Source organism: Rattus norvegicus, chromosome 17, assembly GCF_021556685.1.
Source record: "Rattus norvegicus strain SHRSP/BbbUtx chromosome 17, alternate assembly SHRSP_T2T, whole genome shotgun sequence".
In the NCBI taxonomy this organism is placed as follows: Eukaryota; Metazoa; Chordata; class Mammalia; order Rodentia; family Muridae; genus Rattus; species Rattus norvegicus.
In genome coordinates, this window is record NC_141550.1 from 83,913,598 (window position 1) to 83,931,824 (window position 18,227).

Below are 18,227 nucleotides of genomic sequence, written 5' to 3' on the forward strand. Positions count from 1 at the left end.
AAGTCTTTTTACTTTTCCGAGACACCGTTTCTCTGTGTAGCCCTGGCTGTCCTGGAACTCAGTCTGTAGAGCTAGTTGGCTTCAAACTCAGATCCACCTGCTGTTGTTCCCCAAGTGGGATTAAAGGTGTGTGGCATCCCCTCCAGTCTAAAGAAGTCTTCTAATCATGTTGCAGAAGATAATAGCCTTTTAAGTTTAACCAGTCCTGCATAATTAGAATAAACCTCACTTGGTCAAACTATGTGATTTTTCTAAACATTATTAAATTCAGTTTGTTCATATTGCTGGGAGTTTTTGCATTTGTAACTATGGAAAGAATTTATTCATAGTTTACAAGTAATGCTGTTACCTAACTTGAGTATTATCTTTAGGAGATTCCTAAATGAACTCAGGGGTTAGAAATGGGGAGACATTATCATTAGACTTCTTACTGATTAGAGGCTTCGAGTTTCTTGGGGCAAGTTTGGTCTTTACTGTCAGGATAGCCAATTTCTTCTTTGTGCATGACTGCTTAACAAATTGTGACCATCAACCAACCTACCAGCAGCCCCACTTCAGACCCACTGCCTCCTAGGGCCCTAGCATTCATATGTCTTCTGACAGTTCCGGAATTTCAAACATCACACAGCCCCAAGAAACTATCTGCAGCTGGCAAAATCACCCCAGTCAGAGCAAGAGGCAAATCACAGTCAGCCGCTGCAGACAGTCTGTAGCAGCCCCACATTGCCACACCTGGGATTAAAACAAAAGCACTTTTTCATAATATGTCTGTGATTTTTTAAAAGAAACCAAACTTCTCACTTCAGAGAAGCGATGTCATGACTAAGGCAATTCTTGAAAAGAAAGCATTTAATCGGGGGTGGGGGTGGCGCTTGCTTACAGCTTCAGGGGGTTAGGTTAGCCCATTACCATCAGGCAGGGAGCATGGCAGCAGGCATGGTATGGAGAAGTGTAGCTGAGAACTACATCCTGATACACAAGGGTGGTGGGTTTGGGGAGAGTTGGGGGAGACTGGGTTTTTCCAACCTCAAAGCCTACCCCAGTGACACACCTCCCCCAGCAAGGACACACCTACTCCAACAAGCCCACACTCCCTACCCCTACAAACAAAAATGAACACGGACAAGCAACAATAACAACAAACCAACCTAGTGAGATGGCTTAGTGTTCACTTTCAAGTCTAAGACTTGAGTTGGAGCTCCAGGATCTATGTAGGATTAGCGTAGCACTGACTTTGCAGGTTGTCCTCCACCTCCCACATACATACACATACACATATACAATAAGACAAACTAATTAAATCAAGTATTTTCTCCATGTACTTAGGATTCTTCAGTAATTCCTTACTAGCTTAATGCTATTATGGTCTGAGCAAACACTGTATAATTTGTATTTTTAGTACTTGTGTATTATGGTTCAGACCCATGTGTCTGTCTCCTCAGTACTGGGATTACAAGTGTGCACCACCGTGCCTAGCTTATCGTTATTATCATCATGATTACATGATGTAATGTGTGCACTGTGGCTCAAACTCAAGTCCTTAAGAATGCATGTCAAAGAACTTCACTGACAGAAATTTCATTAACCCTCCTATCTATAATTTCTAGTTTTAAATAATCATTTTTATTCCTTCTTAACTTTTATCTGCTTCTATTGTCTTGTTCTTATAGGCTGTTCTTATGTATTAAACATAGTTTCAAAATTCAAAGACTGTTAAATCTAGCATTCTACCATCCATCCATCAGAGTCTGAAGCTCGCTTGTCTTTTCAGGTCGTTTTTGTCTTTTAGTATGACTTGTAAAATTTTGCTAAAATCCCAACTTTATGTACTAGAGAATAGGAACTACTCTAGAGCTTTAGAGATCTTTGCATAGACCTGAGCAGTGTGTCAGAGAGGTGTGGCATTGTGGTAAGTATATTAAGGAGCCTGTGCTGTGGTTCATAAACGTCATGAATGCCCCATTATGTGAGGTAGGGTAGCTAGGGTGAACTGGAGCTGGATGCTCCTCTTCCTTCTAGTGGAGTGCCTGAGGAGGCCAGAGTTAGGGATTTTCCTACCTCAAGGGAGTTAATCTCTGGTAAAACTAATTTGATTAGTTATTAGTAAAATGTTGATCTTAATTTTTCTTAAGGATGGGTTGTATTAAGAACTGAATTCTCTGAGGTTTTTCATAATGGCTTTATTTCTCCTTGTGTGCGTGTGTGCATTTAAATACATTCACTGTGTAATTCGGACAGTTAGAGACAACAGAGGTGTGGACTGGTGATTTTACCCCCGAGGTTTCGATTCCCTGGCTTGGGTACTTGTCCTCGCTGAGCCTCCATCAGTCTGTTGTATTGGGTGGGTCCTCCGGCTCACCATTGGTTCTTATGGAGATGGTTCTTATGGACCATTGGAGTTCTTTCCATTTGCTGTCTTTGTAGTTTTGGGATCAGCAATTGGCAATAAGTTCCCTTTCCTGAAAGATTGATCTTGAAAGAGCCACGTTTTCAGTTCACCCAGCTTTTTGTTTGGTTGGGTAGAGGGATGGCACCTTTCTCCTTACATGTTATGTCGAGAATTAATACTTCCTTCATTTTTTGTTCCCATCTCTACTATTCTGGTGTCTACTAGTCCAGAAAAGTTTTGTTTGGTCTCCAGAAAGCAAACTTCCACTCTTTCTCTTACTGGTAGTTGCCAGCTCTTGTGCGTGAGGAAGGCACGTAGTGACCAGCGTACATTTTAATCAGCTTCTATTCACTCTTCTTTACAGTTTATTTTTTCTTTTGCGAGAGTCTTACCTATGTAGCTCTGACTGGCCAGGAATTTCCTGTATAGACTAGATAGGCCTTGGACGCTGAGATCCACCTACGTCTGCCTGCTAAGTGTTAGAATTAGAGGTGTACTGTCACTCTAGCTGGCATCCATTCCTTTAAGTTCTCTCTGTGCTCTTTGACATCGAGAGCAAAGTTCCTTGTGACTCAGTTGTATAAAACAACCTTGTTCTTAAGGTTTATTATTCCTATCTTTGTTCTCCTTTCTTATGCCTTCTATATGTACCACCCTATTTATCTGTATTGCTGGAAAACTTTTGCTGCTAAGAAAGCTTGCTATGTTTATCTTGCCCTTGTTTTTTTAAAAATCAATCTGCCTGTCTCTGTTGATGTCTTTAATAATATATCAAGTTTTTGCCTGATTTTTATTGTGCATGTGAATGGGTGTGCATGTATGTGTCAGTGCTTAGTCCATGTCTCTTTTAATGCCAGGTAAGTAAGGCTAAGAATTTTCTGAAAACAAAAGTCTTTCTTTCTGTAGTCTATTTGCAGATAGAGATAGGTTTGAATGAAGAAAGATAATGGCTTTCAAGCGAAGTGAAGAACAACTGAGGTGTGACTAGGGAAGTTTCTGATAGATTAAGCCTATAAAATCTGATTAATAATAATTTGGCAACTGTTTGGGTTTGATGCTGAGATTTAATTGTGTTACAGCTTGGTGATTTGAATGTGATAACATTTTATAACAATATTCTTTTATGATCTACAGAGAAAGCAACCAGTGAGTTGAATACTGCTGAGGACTGGGGCCTCATCTTGGATATTTGTGATAAGGTTGGCCAATCTCGCACAGGGTGAGTGTTCAAGATTCATCCTCCTTATAATTAAGAAAAATTAGAAAAGTAAAGTATGTTACAGTTCTAAATTAGTTTAAAAAGAGGGTGTTTTACTATAAAGGTTTGAAGAATTGTCCTGTTTAGAGTACCCTCTCTTGTGGTTTGACTGTGAAACAATCCTCTCACACCCTGTGTTTGAACCCTTAGCCTCCAGTTGGTGCTGTTTGGGACTGCTGTAGAACCTCTTGGAGGTGGAGCCCTGTTGGAGGAATGGGTTACTGGGAATGTTTCTGGAGGGATTGATTATCTCTGGCCCTACACCCTGTCCCTCTGCTTCCTGAGTTCAGATACAGTGTAATCAGCTGCTTCCTGTTCCTCTCACTGCATCTTCCAGACCATAAGAATGGTAGCCAGGATAAGCCCTTAAGCTGCTTCTAGTCAGAATGTGTCTCGGTCCTGAGAGAAACAGTTACTATAACCTGTGGCCTTGAGGGTGGCAGGGCTGTTGGGAAGCTGGAGCTTTACTACTCACTTGTCACGTGATTTTCTTTTTGAAATCCATCTTTTCACTCATGCCAGATCACTGTTATTTCTTGGTTACCGACTTTCTTTGTTATATTTGAATTCTTCACATCGTCAACTGATTAATGTCGATTAAAGGATAATCTTTCCAAACACTTCAGAGTGGATTAACTGATGTGTATATAAATGATTTCTTCAGCTTCTGGTCCAACACCATTCAGCGCAGAGCAGTATCATTTGCATGTATGACACACAGACCGCATTGTCTTACTCACATGGGAGTCCTTCAGAAGGCCTGTCCGGTTTGCGCTTCATCCTTCCAGTGGTCATCGTATAGTCCTAGCCTTTGCTTGGTTCTGCCATGCAGTCCTTATAGTCTCTTTCAAGGATTCCATAACCTATAAGCCTGGCTAGACAGGAAGTTTATAGCCAGGGTCAGTCTATACCTTTACTCCAGAGCTTTCTTTCAGCCTCTGGTCTGTTGTTTTTATATGGTCCCCAAGATTGTCTGAAATATGTCCTCTGTCTAATCACTTAAAATTTTTTAAATTTAAACTGAATTTTAGTCGTGTGTGTCTGTGCGTGTATGTGTGTACACGTGTACATGGGTACATGCGTATCACAACTTATACATGGACTTGAGAAGACAACTTTGAGGAGTCAGTTCTCTCCATTCCCCTTTCTTTACATGGGTACCAGGGATTGAACTCAGTTCCTCAGTCTCGCATGGCAACATTTTACCCATGGAAACATCTGGGCTCTCTGCTACTTCGATTTTTTTTATCTTTGTATTAAGACTGTGTTCTCTGGTCTAGCTCATTAATTTAACTGAAATTTGAATAACTGCTGTGTGTCAGTTGGACATTTCTTCTTCAGTTTTCATTTGGCCCACTTTATTTGGAACATTCCTCATTGTGATGAATGTTAGCTTTAATTGCCAGCTTATCACAGTGTGTGCTCACCTGAGGAGGGAGGTTCGGTGGAGGGCGGTCTACATTGGTCGGCCACGTGTGCGCTCTGGAGATTGTCTTCACTAACCAGGGAAGAGTCAGAGCACGCAGCATGAGGATGACGGGTGTGGCCTAAACTGTTTTAAAGAGAGCATGTATAAATTAATATTTCTCTGTTCACCTTCCGTTTCTGTCCTGATGTCTGTCTTTTTGATGATGGACTGTGACCTAGACTTGTAAACTAAAAAACCTTTTCCCTCTAAGTTGCTGGGGGGTGGGGTGGGGTTGGAGGTTACTTTGTTATAGCTGTAGAAGTGCAAGTAGAGTGTATGTGTTGTATGCAATGGTACATTAGCCTGTTTTCTCTTTTGTATCTAAATCTTGTACACTTTCATTATCAGAAATTTTCTTATTTTCTAGTTAAAAATCAACTTGAAATTTTGTGTGCTGTGTAATTATGGGGAAGTTACTTTTTTTGTTGTTGTTTTTCAGTATATTAATATTGACCAGCCATATTCATGAGACATTTTTTTCCTATATATTTGAAATTTACTCATTTTAGCTATTAGTGCTTTTGTCTGCATTGTGTTTTATTCAGTACCAGTTGGTTGAAGTACATGCTCATTTAAAAAGAAAAAAAATCAACCTGTACGCTTTTTCAAAGGGCATCATTAACATTTGAGTTGCTGTTTGGAGATTTGAATTGGTTATACTAAAATCGAGGTATTTACTTAGGAAGCAGTTCTGCCTCGATGAGGGATGGCTCTCTTATTCACTTGATCTTATTCCTTTGTATTTTCTGTTTTCCTCTCCCTTCTTTCCTTTCATCCCTTTTTCCTCCTTTTTTTCTCCTTGAAGAGTTAGTGGTCTGTAGTTCTTCTAAACCAGTAGTTCTCAACCTTCCTAATGCTATGACCCTTTACTATGGTTCTTTATGTTGTGATGACCTCCAAACCTAAAATTATTTTTCCTTGCTATTTCATAACTGTAATTTTGCTGCTGTTATGAATTGTAAATATCTGATATACAACCCCCAAATAAGTCCAACCCCACCAGTTGAGAACCATTATAAACCATTGTTTTCCAAGCATTTATTTGCTTGTATACATGAGACATCTTGTTAGAGCCCTTATTAATGGTTTGGAAATCTAAATAATATTGGAGGTACTGGTCCAGTATTATTGAGGTCTAAAAATAATGCCATGTGTTTCTCTACCTGGCTAAAGTAAGACTGTTTTGGGAGCCAGAGTTGGTGGCTCCTATGAGTAAGTAATTCCAGTAGTCAGAAGGCAGAGACAGGAAGAATGGTGGCATTCAAAGCCAGACCACATAACATAGAGAGATCTTTCTGGGTCTGCCTCACTTACACAATGATAAATGAATGAGTGGATTTGTGAATGTGTATATATAATGTTTTGTATTTATGTATATACATGTGTTTCTGCTTTATTACAGTCCCTTCATAGTCTAATTGCAGGAATTGGTCAACATATGGTCCCATGCTGACTTCCCTAGCCCTAAGGCAATTTTACTTTTATGGGATACTTTCCCCATTTAATTTAATATATATGCATTATTTTATCTATTGAATTGTTATAAAGAAATCTAAGTATATTAAACCATTTTAGAGCTTAACATTTTTGTGTGACTCTAGAATTGTAAGCCAGATACATGCACAAAGGATTAACATTATAGGAACAGTTTATACGATACCAGATCAAGTCTGTAATAGAAAATTAAACTTTTTTCAGTGAAAGTTTTATTTGTGTGTATGTTTGTGTCTTGTGTGAGATGAGTACCTGCTCACATGCAGAAGCCAGAGTAGAACGTCACATGTTCTGCTCTGTCGTGGTCATGTCTTATTCTGTTGCCACAGTGTCTTGCATAGCTGGGGATCTTACTGATGAACTGTTTCTCTATCCCATCAAGTTTCCTTTTAGGAAAATAATAAAGTGGGATACAGAATGACCTACTCTTCATCCTCCTGCCTCAGCCTCAAGTGCTGGGATTGTTAAGTGTATACCATAATACCTGCTTACAAAAGGAAAACAAATCTTTCCTCCTATCCCTGTCTCTTAGGCCCACCTCATGTAGGTAAAACACATTCTCCTCTACAGTTTTTCATTGTGTTTTTACACAAATATAAATATCTGTTCTTCATTCATATACTATACACATTTCGTATACACTGTTCTGTAATGTACACTGTGCTTAGTTCTCTAACACAGCCAGTCATTCATAGAGATGTATTTTTTTAAGATGTCTATTAGTATTGGACTAATAAAAACATTCTAATTTAATATCAATTTTAATTATGAGTATAACATTTGACAAAGTTTACACACTAATGAATAGAAGTTAATAACCTTAAATAACTGTATCAATCTTGATACATTTGTGTACCCCCCCATATGTCTAGGTAGCCTATGTGATTTTTTTGATAAAGATAAAGCAATTTGATTATATTAAACTTAAAACTTGATGTTTTGAAAAATACTTAGGAATTTTCATTGCTCACATGATTCTCTAGCTGCAGTGCCAGTGTATGAGTCAGTAGTGAAGGATGCCAGCTAGGTCATGTGATGAACTGGACAGCCTCTGTTAGAAACCAAGAGAAGTTTCAGAGTAGTTTCTTTTGTGTGTTAGATTTATTAGTTGTTCATTTAATTAGTTGTTAATTTAACCATCTGTAGTCACTATATTGTTTCATCTTTTATATTGAGGTCCTTGGTCTGGTTTGATATTTATTAAGCACCCTGAGGACTTACTCCAACTTTTTTTGTAGTCAGCATCAATAGTGCTGATAGCCAGTGACCCGTTACCAGACACCACAGTACCATATACTAAATAGTCTTATTTTACTTCCTTCTGATTTGAAATACTACATTATACTTCATTATAGTACATTGCGATCTGGGTTTGGATACTTTTGAATTTTCTCTTTAGTCTCATTGATACTATGTCTACTATGTGTGTATTACTTGTGGATTTAATTAATAAAGCTTTGTAATATGTTTTAATAGTTGGTAAGACTAGTCTTTCTCATTGCTTTCTTTTCATAACTTTTTAAATTGATTAAAATGTAATTACATCATTTTCACCCTTCCCATTTCTTCTTCCAACCCTTTGCATGTTCCTGCCTTGCTCCTTTCCAAACAGACCAAAGTCATGGTCTCTTTCCCTCTCATTATTGTTGCTATACACACGCATGCACGCATGCACAGCCTGCTTACTTTGTTAACATTGCCTGTATGCATATGATCTCAGAGCCAAGCACTTGTAGTTGGATAACCAGTTAAGGGGCTCTTTCCTGGAAAAAGCTAATTCTCTCCCTCTCTCAGGAATTGCCTAGTTGCCTGTAGTATTTTTGAACTAGGAGTTGGGTCATGTGAAGTTTCCTCCTTCCATGTAAGCATGTCGGTTGGTGCTTTCATTGTTTGGGTTTTGTTTAGGTAATCATAGTATTAAGATGTGTGTATAAGGAACTGCCTTTTCTAAGAGACACAGCCTCATAGCAGACTTCCTGGTCCTCTGATTTCTTTTTTAAACAATCTTATCTCCCTTTCTTCCTCAAGGTTCCCTGATCCTTGAGTGGATGAATTGTACCCATCAGTTGGGGCTAGGCAGTCCACTACCAGTTCTTCTCTGCGTTTTTACCAGTTAGAGTCTTCTTTGATAGTCTCTTTGTTACAAAGAGAAGCTTGATGAGGAAGGAGAGCTGTACTTAGCTCTGTGCATAAGATAAGTGTTTGGAATGCAGTTAGGAATTATGCTGGTCTGGTAAAGTCGTGGTAGTGGTTCTCTAAGCTGCATCATCTAATTACCATATGTAGTTGTTTAGGTGTCCAGTAATGAGCATGATTTTCCGTTGAGTGTGTCTTCAGCCAGAGAGCTTTTGGTTTCCGTGGTTTTCGAGTGCCAGTATTGCACCGTTAGGATATCTTGCCATACTAGTGATTGTTGTGGTTCATAGACATCACAGGTGGGTAGGACTAATGCTTGCCTCCCTCCCGTGGTAATTTGCATAGAACCTTCTAGTACTAAGAAAGCTATTCCTCAAGGAGGAAACTTTTAGGCAAGTTCCAGATTGAATCTTCTAGGCCCAGTGTCCAAAGTACATGGTCTCTTCAGCAATTATAGGAACTTACTTTCAACCTCTGGGGTCAACCAAGAGCAACTATAGCATCCTGTATTGTTTTAGGAGACTCTTGGACTCCCTGACCATTGACTCAAAAGGAGGTTTCTCATGCTGGGTGGTGGGGTTTTGTTAGGTGGTCCACGGTTCTTTGGGGGAACATTGTTAGCTCAAGTGGCATAACTTAAGATTCACAAACACACACACACACACCCACACACACACACACACACACACACACACACAAAACTAAATAAATATAAAATGTTTCCTTACAGTATTTTCAAATTTATACTTCCTTCCTCCATATTGGTCCTCCTACCCCCTTCCCAACTAAAACCTTCCTTCTTGCTTTCCCCTTTTACCACTTGTGTCCTATAAACCCTCTCTGATTTTCCTACCTGTTTCTGTTCTTCTGTCCCTGTGTACACTTTAGAATTGGCTTTATTACTTCCCCCATTTTTTTATTCATTAAATTTTTTTCTTTGCTAATTTCCTACATGTGTGTAATGTACTCTGATTGTTCTCACCTCCACATGCCCACACCCCATCTTGTCATTCTGTGTTGTTTGAACAGGGTTTGAATAGGACTGTGTCTGTGGACGTGAGATTAGAACTATCCATAGAGCCTGGTGGTTCATCAGTGGGGACACAGCTGAAGACAGTGGCTTTCCTAGAGTCTGACCAATACCCTACAATTGAACGATAAGGGCCAAAGCCCTGTGGGTCTGTCTTCCATTCACAGCAGAGTACTGAGAAGGCTTTTCATGCAGTCCAATGCATGTAACTGTGCTGTGAGTTCACGATCTTGTTCATGTCTAGAAGATGAGAAATGAATTGTTAAGGGCTGAGCCCTCCTCTGTTACTTACCCTCAGCGTCTTGAGTCTCTGTAGGCTTCTCTCATTAGGGTTGAGAGTAGCCTTTGTCTAAGGGTATAATTGAGGTATTTAGAAGGCAGTTTAACATTATGTCCATTTAGCTTAAAGTAACATCAGTAGTAATTGCCCTCATGAGCTTTCTCTTCTGTAGTGTGCCTCAGATCCAGTCAACCCCACATAACAGTTGTGCCGCTCCTGTGCATGTGGACACATCTTGCTTGATAGCTTAATGTTGAAGAATGTGGGGTTAACTGCTGAGTAAGGCTTCTGGTAGTTTCCTTCTTTGCCCGGTAGCCTGTGTAGTGCCTTCCTACAGTTTGAAAGCCAGTAAGCAGGGAAGGTGTCTAGCCCAGCTTCATTTCTCTATGTCTTGCAACCAAAAAGTATAATGTCTTAAACAAGTAAGTCCTGCTCTGGTGGGCACCCAGGTGGAAAGACGGGATTGTCTTGTTTTGGAGCCTCTGGGTCCTCAATGGCCAACTGCTCTTATGGAGAGTTCCCACATTAGCACTAGGGTTCTTGTTTAGTATCTTGCCATGAAGGGTACCCCCTTCCACACATTGTTTTTTAATTGGGTTAGAAGATTGTAGTTTTTATATGGCCTTTTTCATACCCCTGTATGTTTTTATTTGTTCTTGTCCCCAGTTTCTCCATCCTCACCCTCTGTCTTTAACTCTATCTCAATCAATTCCCCTCTGCACTTTCACTTTTACCCATGTTTTACAATCCTTCTCCCTAAGGTCCTTTCTGTACCCCAACCCTGACCTTTTTCTAGTTTTACGGCTTCCACAAGTATTCTTAGGTCAAACAACAAAACCCCTAAACTTGAAGCTAGGATCATTTAGGACAGAGACATGTGACATCTGTCTTTCTGGGTGTGAATTACCTTACTCAGTACCCCTCCCCCAAGTGCCAGTTTTATCCTTATTCTTGGAAAATTCAAATTTTACTTTTTCTTTACAGCTAAATAGAACTCATTGTACATGTGTACTACACTTTTCGATCCACTAATTGGTGGGCGTCTAGGCTGATGCCGATGCCTTGCTTGATAAGAGGGCAGTAGTGGTGAATGTGTGTGGACAAGTGACTCTGTAATAGCACACAGATTTCTTTGGTTATATGCCCAGGAGTGGTGTGAATGAGCCACGGTAATGTTATTTCTAGTTTAGTGAGGGCCTTCCAGGTTTTTCAAAGCGGTGCACTATTTTACATTTCTACCAACAGTGTAAAAGGGTGCTCTATGTTGCCATAATGTTGCCATTTTTCTTGGTGTTCTGACTGGGGCGAAGTGGAATTTTTAAGGTAGTTGTACTCTGCATTTCCTGCATTGCTAAGGATAGTTTAAAAAATATGAAGTGTTTAGTACTCGTGCATTTCTTCTCATGAGAACTCTTTATTTAGTTTCACACTGCATTTTAATCAGCTTGTTTGTTTTCTTAATGTTTAGTTTTTCTGAATTTCTTGTATATTCTGTTTACTAATCATGTGTCAGATGTATAACTAGAAACTATTTTCTCCCATTCAGTGGTAAGCCTCACCCGTGGCCTTTGCTTTACTGCCTCCATGGCCTCTCCCTTGGGTTGACTTCACTTACTGCATGTGGGTAACCCACATTCCCAGCATTTTTGACTTCCTAAGATCTACATTGCTCTCATTCCGTTCCCATTGTCACAGATGCACGAATTACAGTCTTAGTGCTGCAGGACTCTTGGCCCTTTCCCTGGCTTCTCAAGCAGTTCTTTGAAATCTGGAGGGAAGCTCCTGTGACCATATAATTCTCAGATTTAGTTCTTTGCAAAGCTAGCACCAATGTGAACCATGCCAAGGAATGTCGCCAGCTAACGGAGTGATTGGATCCCCTAGACCATAGGCACAGAGTGCATGTATCTGGTGAGGTTCACTGTACTGCTTTCTGGGAGCCGGATGCCCTAGAACTAGGGCGTGACTCCTTCAGAGTCCGTTAAGTAGCTCTCCTACTGTACTGATGGTGTAGGGTATTTGTCTCTCTTCAGTAACCATAGCTTTCTGGCCTCAACTTTGCTCACAGTTCCTTTCTGAGTAAACTGCAAACTTTCCAGGCCTTTCTGTCGTGTTTCTATGTAAATTTGGCTAAAAGGGCCAGTAATCATGCTAGAGCCTGAATGGTGGCCTGGCTTGAAATATCCTCAAGTAGATTAATTACTCCACCCTTTGAAGTTCAGCCTTCCTTAAAGCCTCAGAACAAGACAAAATGTAGCAAGTTCTTTGCCAGAGTGTAATACAAATGGCCTCTGACTGCATACTCTGTGGAATCCTTAGTCCTCTGTGAAGCTTCTTGAGCACAGCCTGTGCTGTCTGTATTCTGCTAGCATTCTGAGCTCGCACCTGAGCTCACCAGTGAGCTCTGCTGACAGCACTGCAGAACTCTCTTGTATCTGTAAGCTTTTTCAAATTTCTCCCACAGATCTGTTCTGGAGTTCTGAATCATATCAGCAAACTCAGCAACAACCCCATTTCTAATTTCATAGGTTCATAATTTCATAGTTTCAGTTCATCATGCTAGGGTCAGAGTGAAGCAGATTGAGAAATCTAATTTATTTAAGATAATTCTTTAATTTTTTATAGTTTCTGTGTGCATTGTACATGTGTGTTCACATATATATGATGCATAAATGTAGGCATGTCTGTGGAGGCCAGAAGTTGGTGTTGGGTATCTTCTCTAGGCATTTTCTACCTTGTTTTCTAAGACAGGTCCTTACTGAATCCAGAGTTGAGCACATTTGCTAGGCTGGCTGGGTCATTGAGCTCAGGGCTTCATGCATGTGTGGCAGGTGCCCTGTGGACTAGATCATCTCTCAAATTCTAGAATTCTTTCTATTTCATCCTATGATTTCTGGATTTCATAGACTTCCTGGTTTTAATACATTTCTGCTTGAGTCAGTGATTTTCTCTTATTTTCAGAATCACCTTCCTTGTTCTGAAATCTAGAAACTGTTTTAAGTAAAAGTGTGAAAAGCATCTGGAGGCAGAAAGTTGAAACAAACTTGGCTTATCTGACTTGTTTTCTTTTTGCGAATTAGTATTTATTACTGCCTGGTCTTATGTCTCCAAATACCTCAATATGTATTAACTGATTAATTTGCAGTGATGGGGGTCAAACTCAGGGCTTGCTAGGCACTCTGTCATTGACCTACACACACATCTGCTTATTTTTATTTACAGTAGTTTTATAAATAATGGATTGAGAGAAAAGATGAAGCAGAGAAATATAGAATAGAAAGTAAATGCAAATGTAGAATGGGGCTGTATCTCAGTGATAGAGTGCTTCCCTGCATCATACACGTCCTACAGGGTCAGTCCAGCACCTCTGAGATGGAAAGCAAAGGCCATCTGTCCTGTCATTGCTCCATCACCAGAACTGCCGTCCATAATTAAACTCCAAGTATTAAATGCTGGTCTGGATGCCTGATGATATCTGTCTCTGTTATGAGGTAGTTAGCCTAAAATTCTTTTTTGGTAGGTCACTGAGTTTGTGACACAGTCGTTATCAGCAGCTTTGAGTGGAAAATTGGCCATTTAGCCCAGGTACAAAAAGCTTCAGTGTGTTTCTTGTGTCACAGCTCCTGAGGTTCCTTTCCATGGCACAGTGCTTCTTTCTAGGTGGGTCACACCTCTTATCCCTTTCTGCACTTGTCCTCATTAGGAAGCCATGACCACTCCTGCACTACTCTAATTGAGACATAGGCTACAGCGCTCTTTCCGATGAACGCCACAATTATTCTCCTTGCCTGATTGCAATACTTCACCAATTCCTGTTGCATCTCCTTGGACCTGTCTGCTTTTGATCATCACCTTTCCCTCACTCACAGTCTGTAGAGCAGGTCAAGCTGGCTCTGCGTGGGCCAGGAGCTCCTGTCACTACCCAAACTACGGGGCAACATTTCTCAATACATGTTTCATGTGTGTTTTCTAGTTTTGTAATTTTTTATAGGGGGAATATAAATCTTGCTGCGTTTATTTTGTCAGACTTGAGATGTCTTAGCCTTCCATTTTCCTCAGTTCTTATTGCAGAAATCGCTTGAAATGCCTCACCTGTGTCTGCTAAGCAAGAACAGGAGAGCTTAGGGAACTGGCACATTGTCTGTGACAGTCAAACCGTTGGGTACTAGCTTCCCTTTACACACTAAGTGCAGGGGGCTAGATGTATTATTAACTGTTAAACTTGTCGTTTTTTAGACCTAAAGATTGTCTTCGTTCTATTATGAGAAGAGTGAACCATAAAGACCCCCATGTTGCTATGCAGGCTTTAACTGTAAGTAGCTTCGTTTTAAGTCAGCAGCACTACTTCATTACCTTTCATCACGGAACCCTTTTAATTTCTCACTCTGTCTTTACAGCTTCTAGGAGCATGTGTATCAAACTGTGGCAAAATTTTTCACTTAGAAGTGTGTTCAAGGGATTTCGCTAGCGAAGTAAGCAATGTGTTAAATAAGGTAAGGAACCTTATGTCCAGATACAAGGGCGTCTTCGTTCTTTCTTTGTGGTTTTTATTGTTAAATTCTTCCCATGTTAAATTCCAAAGATCGTGTGTGTGTGTGTGTGTGTGTGTGTGTGTGTGTGTGTGTGTGTGTGTGTGTTCCTAGATTATAAGAACTGTGTTTACTTGAAAAGACTACATGAAATTTTACATTGGTTCTTCTTCTGCAAGCCACATTGTAGTAGGTTTAGGATTTTTATATTTTCATTTGATAAGAAAAGATACATTCCTGGTTAGAATTACCCCAAGATATTTTATATTATTTGTGACTTGCGAAGAGTGTTGTTTCCCTATTTTCTTCCTCAGCCCGTTTATCATTTGTATAAAGGAAGACTACTGATTTGTTTGAGTTAATTTTTTAACTGGCCACTTTGCTGAAGTTGTTATCAGCTGTAGAAATTCTCTGGTAGAATTTTGGGGTTGCTTATGTATACTATCATGTCATCTGCCAATTTTGACAACTTCTTTGCCAATTTGTATCTCCTTGATCTCCTTTGCTTATTTGTCTTATTGCTCTGGGTAGAACTTCGAGTACTATATTGAGTAGGAAGGGAGACAGTGGGCAGCCTTGTCTTGTTCCTGATTATAGTGGAATTGCTTCAAGTCTCTCCATTATTTAATGAAATACCAGTCTACTTTAGGTCTTTTCTTCTTCTTTATTATTATTATTATTTATCATTTTTGTATCCACAAAGGCATTTCCCTAATGTAGACTCCTTCAGAGGGAACTGCTAGAATTTAAGGTCCTATTAAGTCTTTGTCTTACGTGATCAGGGATACTGTGTGACTGGCCATCACTGGGTTTTCCTCCTGTATTACCATTCTCTTGGGCCAGACCTTTAGGTGGAGTTCCCCCCTAATGTGGTGGCAGAGACGTTCTTTCTGGGTACTGCCCCCAAGCCAAGACTGGGCTGGTTGTGATTCTAAACTAAGAAGCACTCAGTTTCAGGGATATTAGCTCATGTTAGCGATTTATATTTGCTTTGCAGTTTTTTAAAAATATAAATAGCAATAGAAATACATAATTATTTTTTGTTGTACTGATGTATAAAGCATGTAAAATTGTAAATCATACTGAAAAGTCCTGTCATTCTGATCTCCAAAATAATTATTACACATTTAATGTATCAGTTAAGTGATATATAGGCAATAATATTTTTCTTTTTTATGGTAAGAAAGTAATCTTAATTAATTTATAGATGTTTTATTTTCACGTGTATAGTCTGTTGCAATACAAAAGAAATATATTTCAAAACTGTACCAGAAAACTGGTGCTTTATCATTATTTTTTCTTTCTCGTTCCTTAGGGCCATCCTAAAGTATGTGAAAAATTAAAGGCTCTTATGGTTGAATGGACAGATGAATTTAAGAATGACCCACAGCTAAGTCTGATATCGGCAATGATTAAGAACCTCAAGGAACAGGGTGTAACATTCCCAGCCATCGGCTCTCAGGTATTTGTGAAGTTATGTATGTTACAGTTTAATTTTTCTTCTAAAGTAGCTATGTCTGTTGATGTTTTTCTCATTTATAGTTAGCTTTTAGTGCTATAGTGTGGTTTGCTGATAACATTTTATTTAGAGACCCCTCCCTGTACCCCCCCCAACAAGCTGAAGTAGAAGACTAGTGTGCCTTTCCCACCACCTCCTCTCCTTCAGAAAGCAATGGCTTCAATGTCTTACAGTTTAACTTCTTTATCCAGTTTGACTCTGACAAAATGGCATTGGCTCAGATAGCAATGGACAATCTCGTTAATGCTTTTAATGCTAGTACTTATCTACAAAGAACGATAGCTTAAAAATCTGTGTGTCTTTTTATTGAGAAATGTATGAGTGCCTTTATTTAAAATGAGGAAATATGGGAGTAGTCAGTGGGAAAAAAAGCAAATGAAATAAATGACCTGTTCGTTTGTTTGTTTGTTTGTTATGAAGAGCTAAGTAGACCCTGAGTCTTCTGCTTTCTAAAAAGTCTGACTGCTGCGGGGTTAACTTTCCTCTCACACACACCACTGTGTCTGTTATGCAGTGGATTTCTGGTTTGTGTCATATAGGAAAAAAAATCAGCGGGCATCTTTTACAGTCTTTTCTATTCTGTAGCCATCCTTAGGGGCGTTTAACCAACGTGGGCTGACTAAAGCGCAGAGTAGTGTGTTCTCATTTCCTGCTTTTGGATTGGACAAGCTCTAGCAAATTATATGAGAATATGAACAAACCAGCCTTTCCATGAAGAGCATACCTTCTGACTGTTGACTGCTTTAAGCAGTTATATTAAATCATATACAATTGTCTAGACTTTTCTCCAGGCCAATTTGAGTGTTCTTTAGATGTGAAGGCCTAGAAATATAAATATAAATATAAATATAAATATATATATATGTACATATATATACATATGAGAAAGGAAGTGTGTGAATTATTTTCTTTTTGCTTTAAAAAATCGGTTTTTAAACTAAGTCTATGGTAATACATCTTAGTATTCATTCATAATTAATAGCCAGATTTTATTAGTAATTTTGAAAATTTAAAACTAATGTTTGATTTTATGCAGAACAATCACAGCTGCTATAAATTTTTGGCACGAGAGAGAAGCAATGTCTATCACAGAGTGAATGCACTGGAGGGACATACAGAACAGACTTAGAATTGCATTTTCTGTACTTGTTCTAGAAGTTGTTACTCAGACTGTGATCCATTGACCATTATCATCAGGATCACTGGAAGTATTATCAGGACTGCAGCCTCTGAGGTGCCATGACTCCTGTGGACTCATTGTCTCCGTTACTAAGACGGTTTCCCGTGTGCACAAAGCACTGAGATCTCTGCTCTGGAGCCCAGCCTAGTGCGAGTGTAAACAACTCAGTGTAGATGGGATTGCCCTTGTGAGAGAAGGAGACCTAGGGATGTGTTTGACATGGAGCCTCCGCCATTATGTAGATTCTTAGATAGTTATGGGAGCAGCTTCAGGGCTTCCTAATGCAGTCCCTTCGTTTTGCATGTGAAGAACTGATTTTGAGAGTCGCCAGAAGAAGGACACCACAGACTGGATAATTCAGTCCAGAGATTTTACACCACCTACTCTTGTTTTCTGAGAGCATCGACTGGATGCACTTGTGCTTAGAAGTTACCCCAAATGTAGAAAAGCCTCAGTGGTATCCTTCTGCTTTGAACCCAGAATGACCCTCTTCTCATCTGGCTTTAGAAGCTGTACATGCAAGCCCAGGCCCCTGAGCATGTTGTATGAAGAGTGTTGTATGGCTAGGGACACCTGATAGCATATGGCTAGTATGGGACATGTGGAATTTGAATCCACATTTGCCTTGATCCTTAACTTGTAATTTTAGTCACCCATCTTATACTACCTTGTTCAAATTGTTGTTTAGGTACCAGAGGTTAACAAGGGTGCTTAACAGGGGGCTTGAGCAAGTGATTTCTTAGCTACTGACTGACTGGTTGTTGGGACTCAGTAGGGATCAGTGACAACAGAGTGATAGAGCGTAATGAACCAAGGGAGCTCTCTGACTAGAAGCACATGCAGGCCCTAGGTGTACTAGCTGTAGTGTGCATTCTGCTCAGCAGCCACTGTCAGCTTCTGGGGACTGGAGACTGAACCAGAGGTTAGCAAGATAGGCCACATTC

General features: G+C 39.7%; 1 protein-coding gene across 1 annotated transcript in view; it reads left to right on the top strand.

Moving 5' to 3' along the window:
• Positions 1-18,227, top strand: part of Stam (signal transducing adaptor molecule) — a 44,498-nt gene that overhangs the window by 8,074 nt on the left and 18,197 nt on the right. Inside the window, 4 exon segments of the mRNA NM_001109121.2 lie at positions 3,524-3,608; positions 14,292-14,367; positions 14,453-14,548; positions 15,900-16,046. Coding sequence (NP_001102591.1) covers positions 3,524-3,608; positions 14,292-14,367; positions 14,453-14,548; positions 15,900-16,046 — 404 coding nt within the window.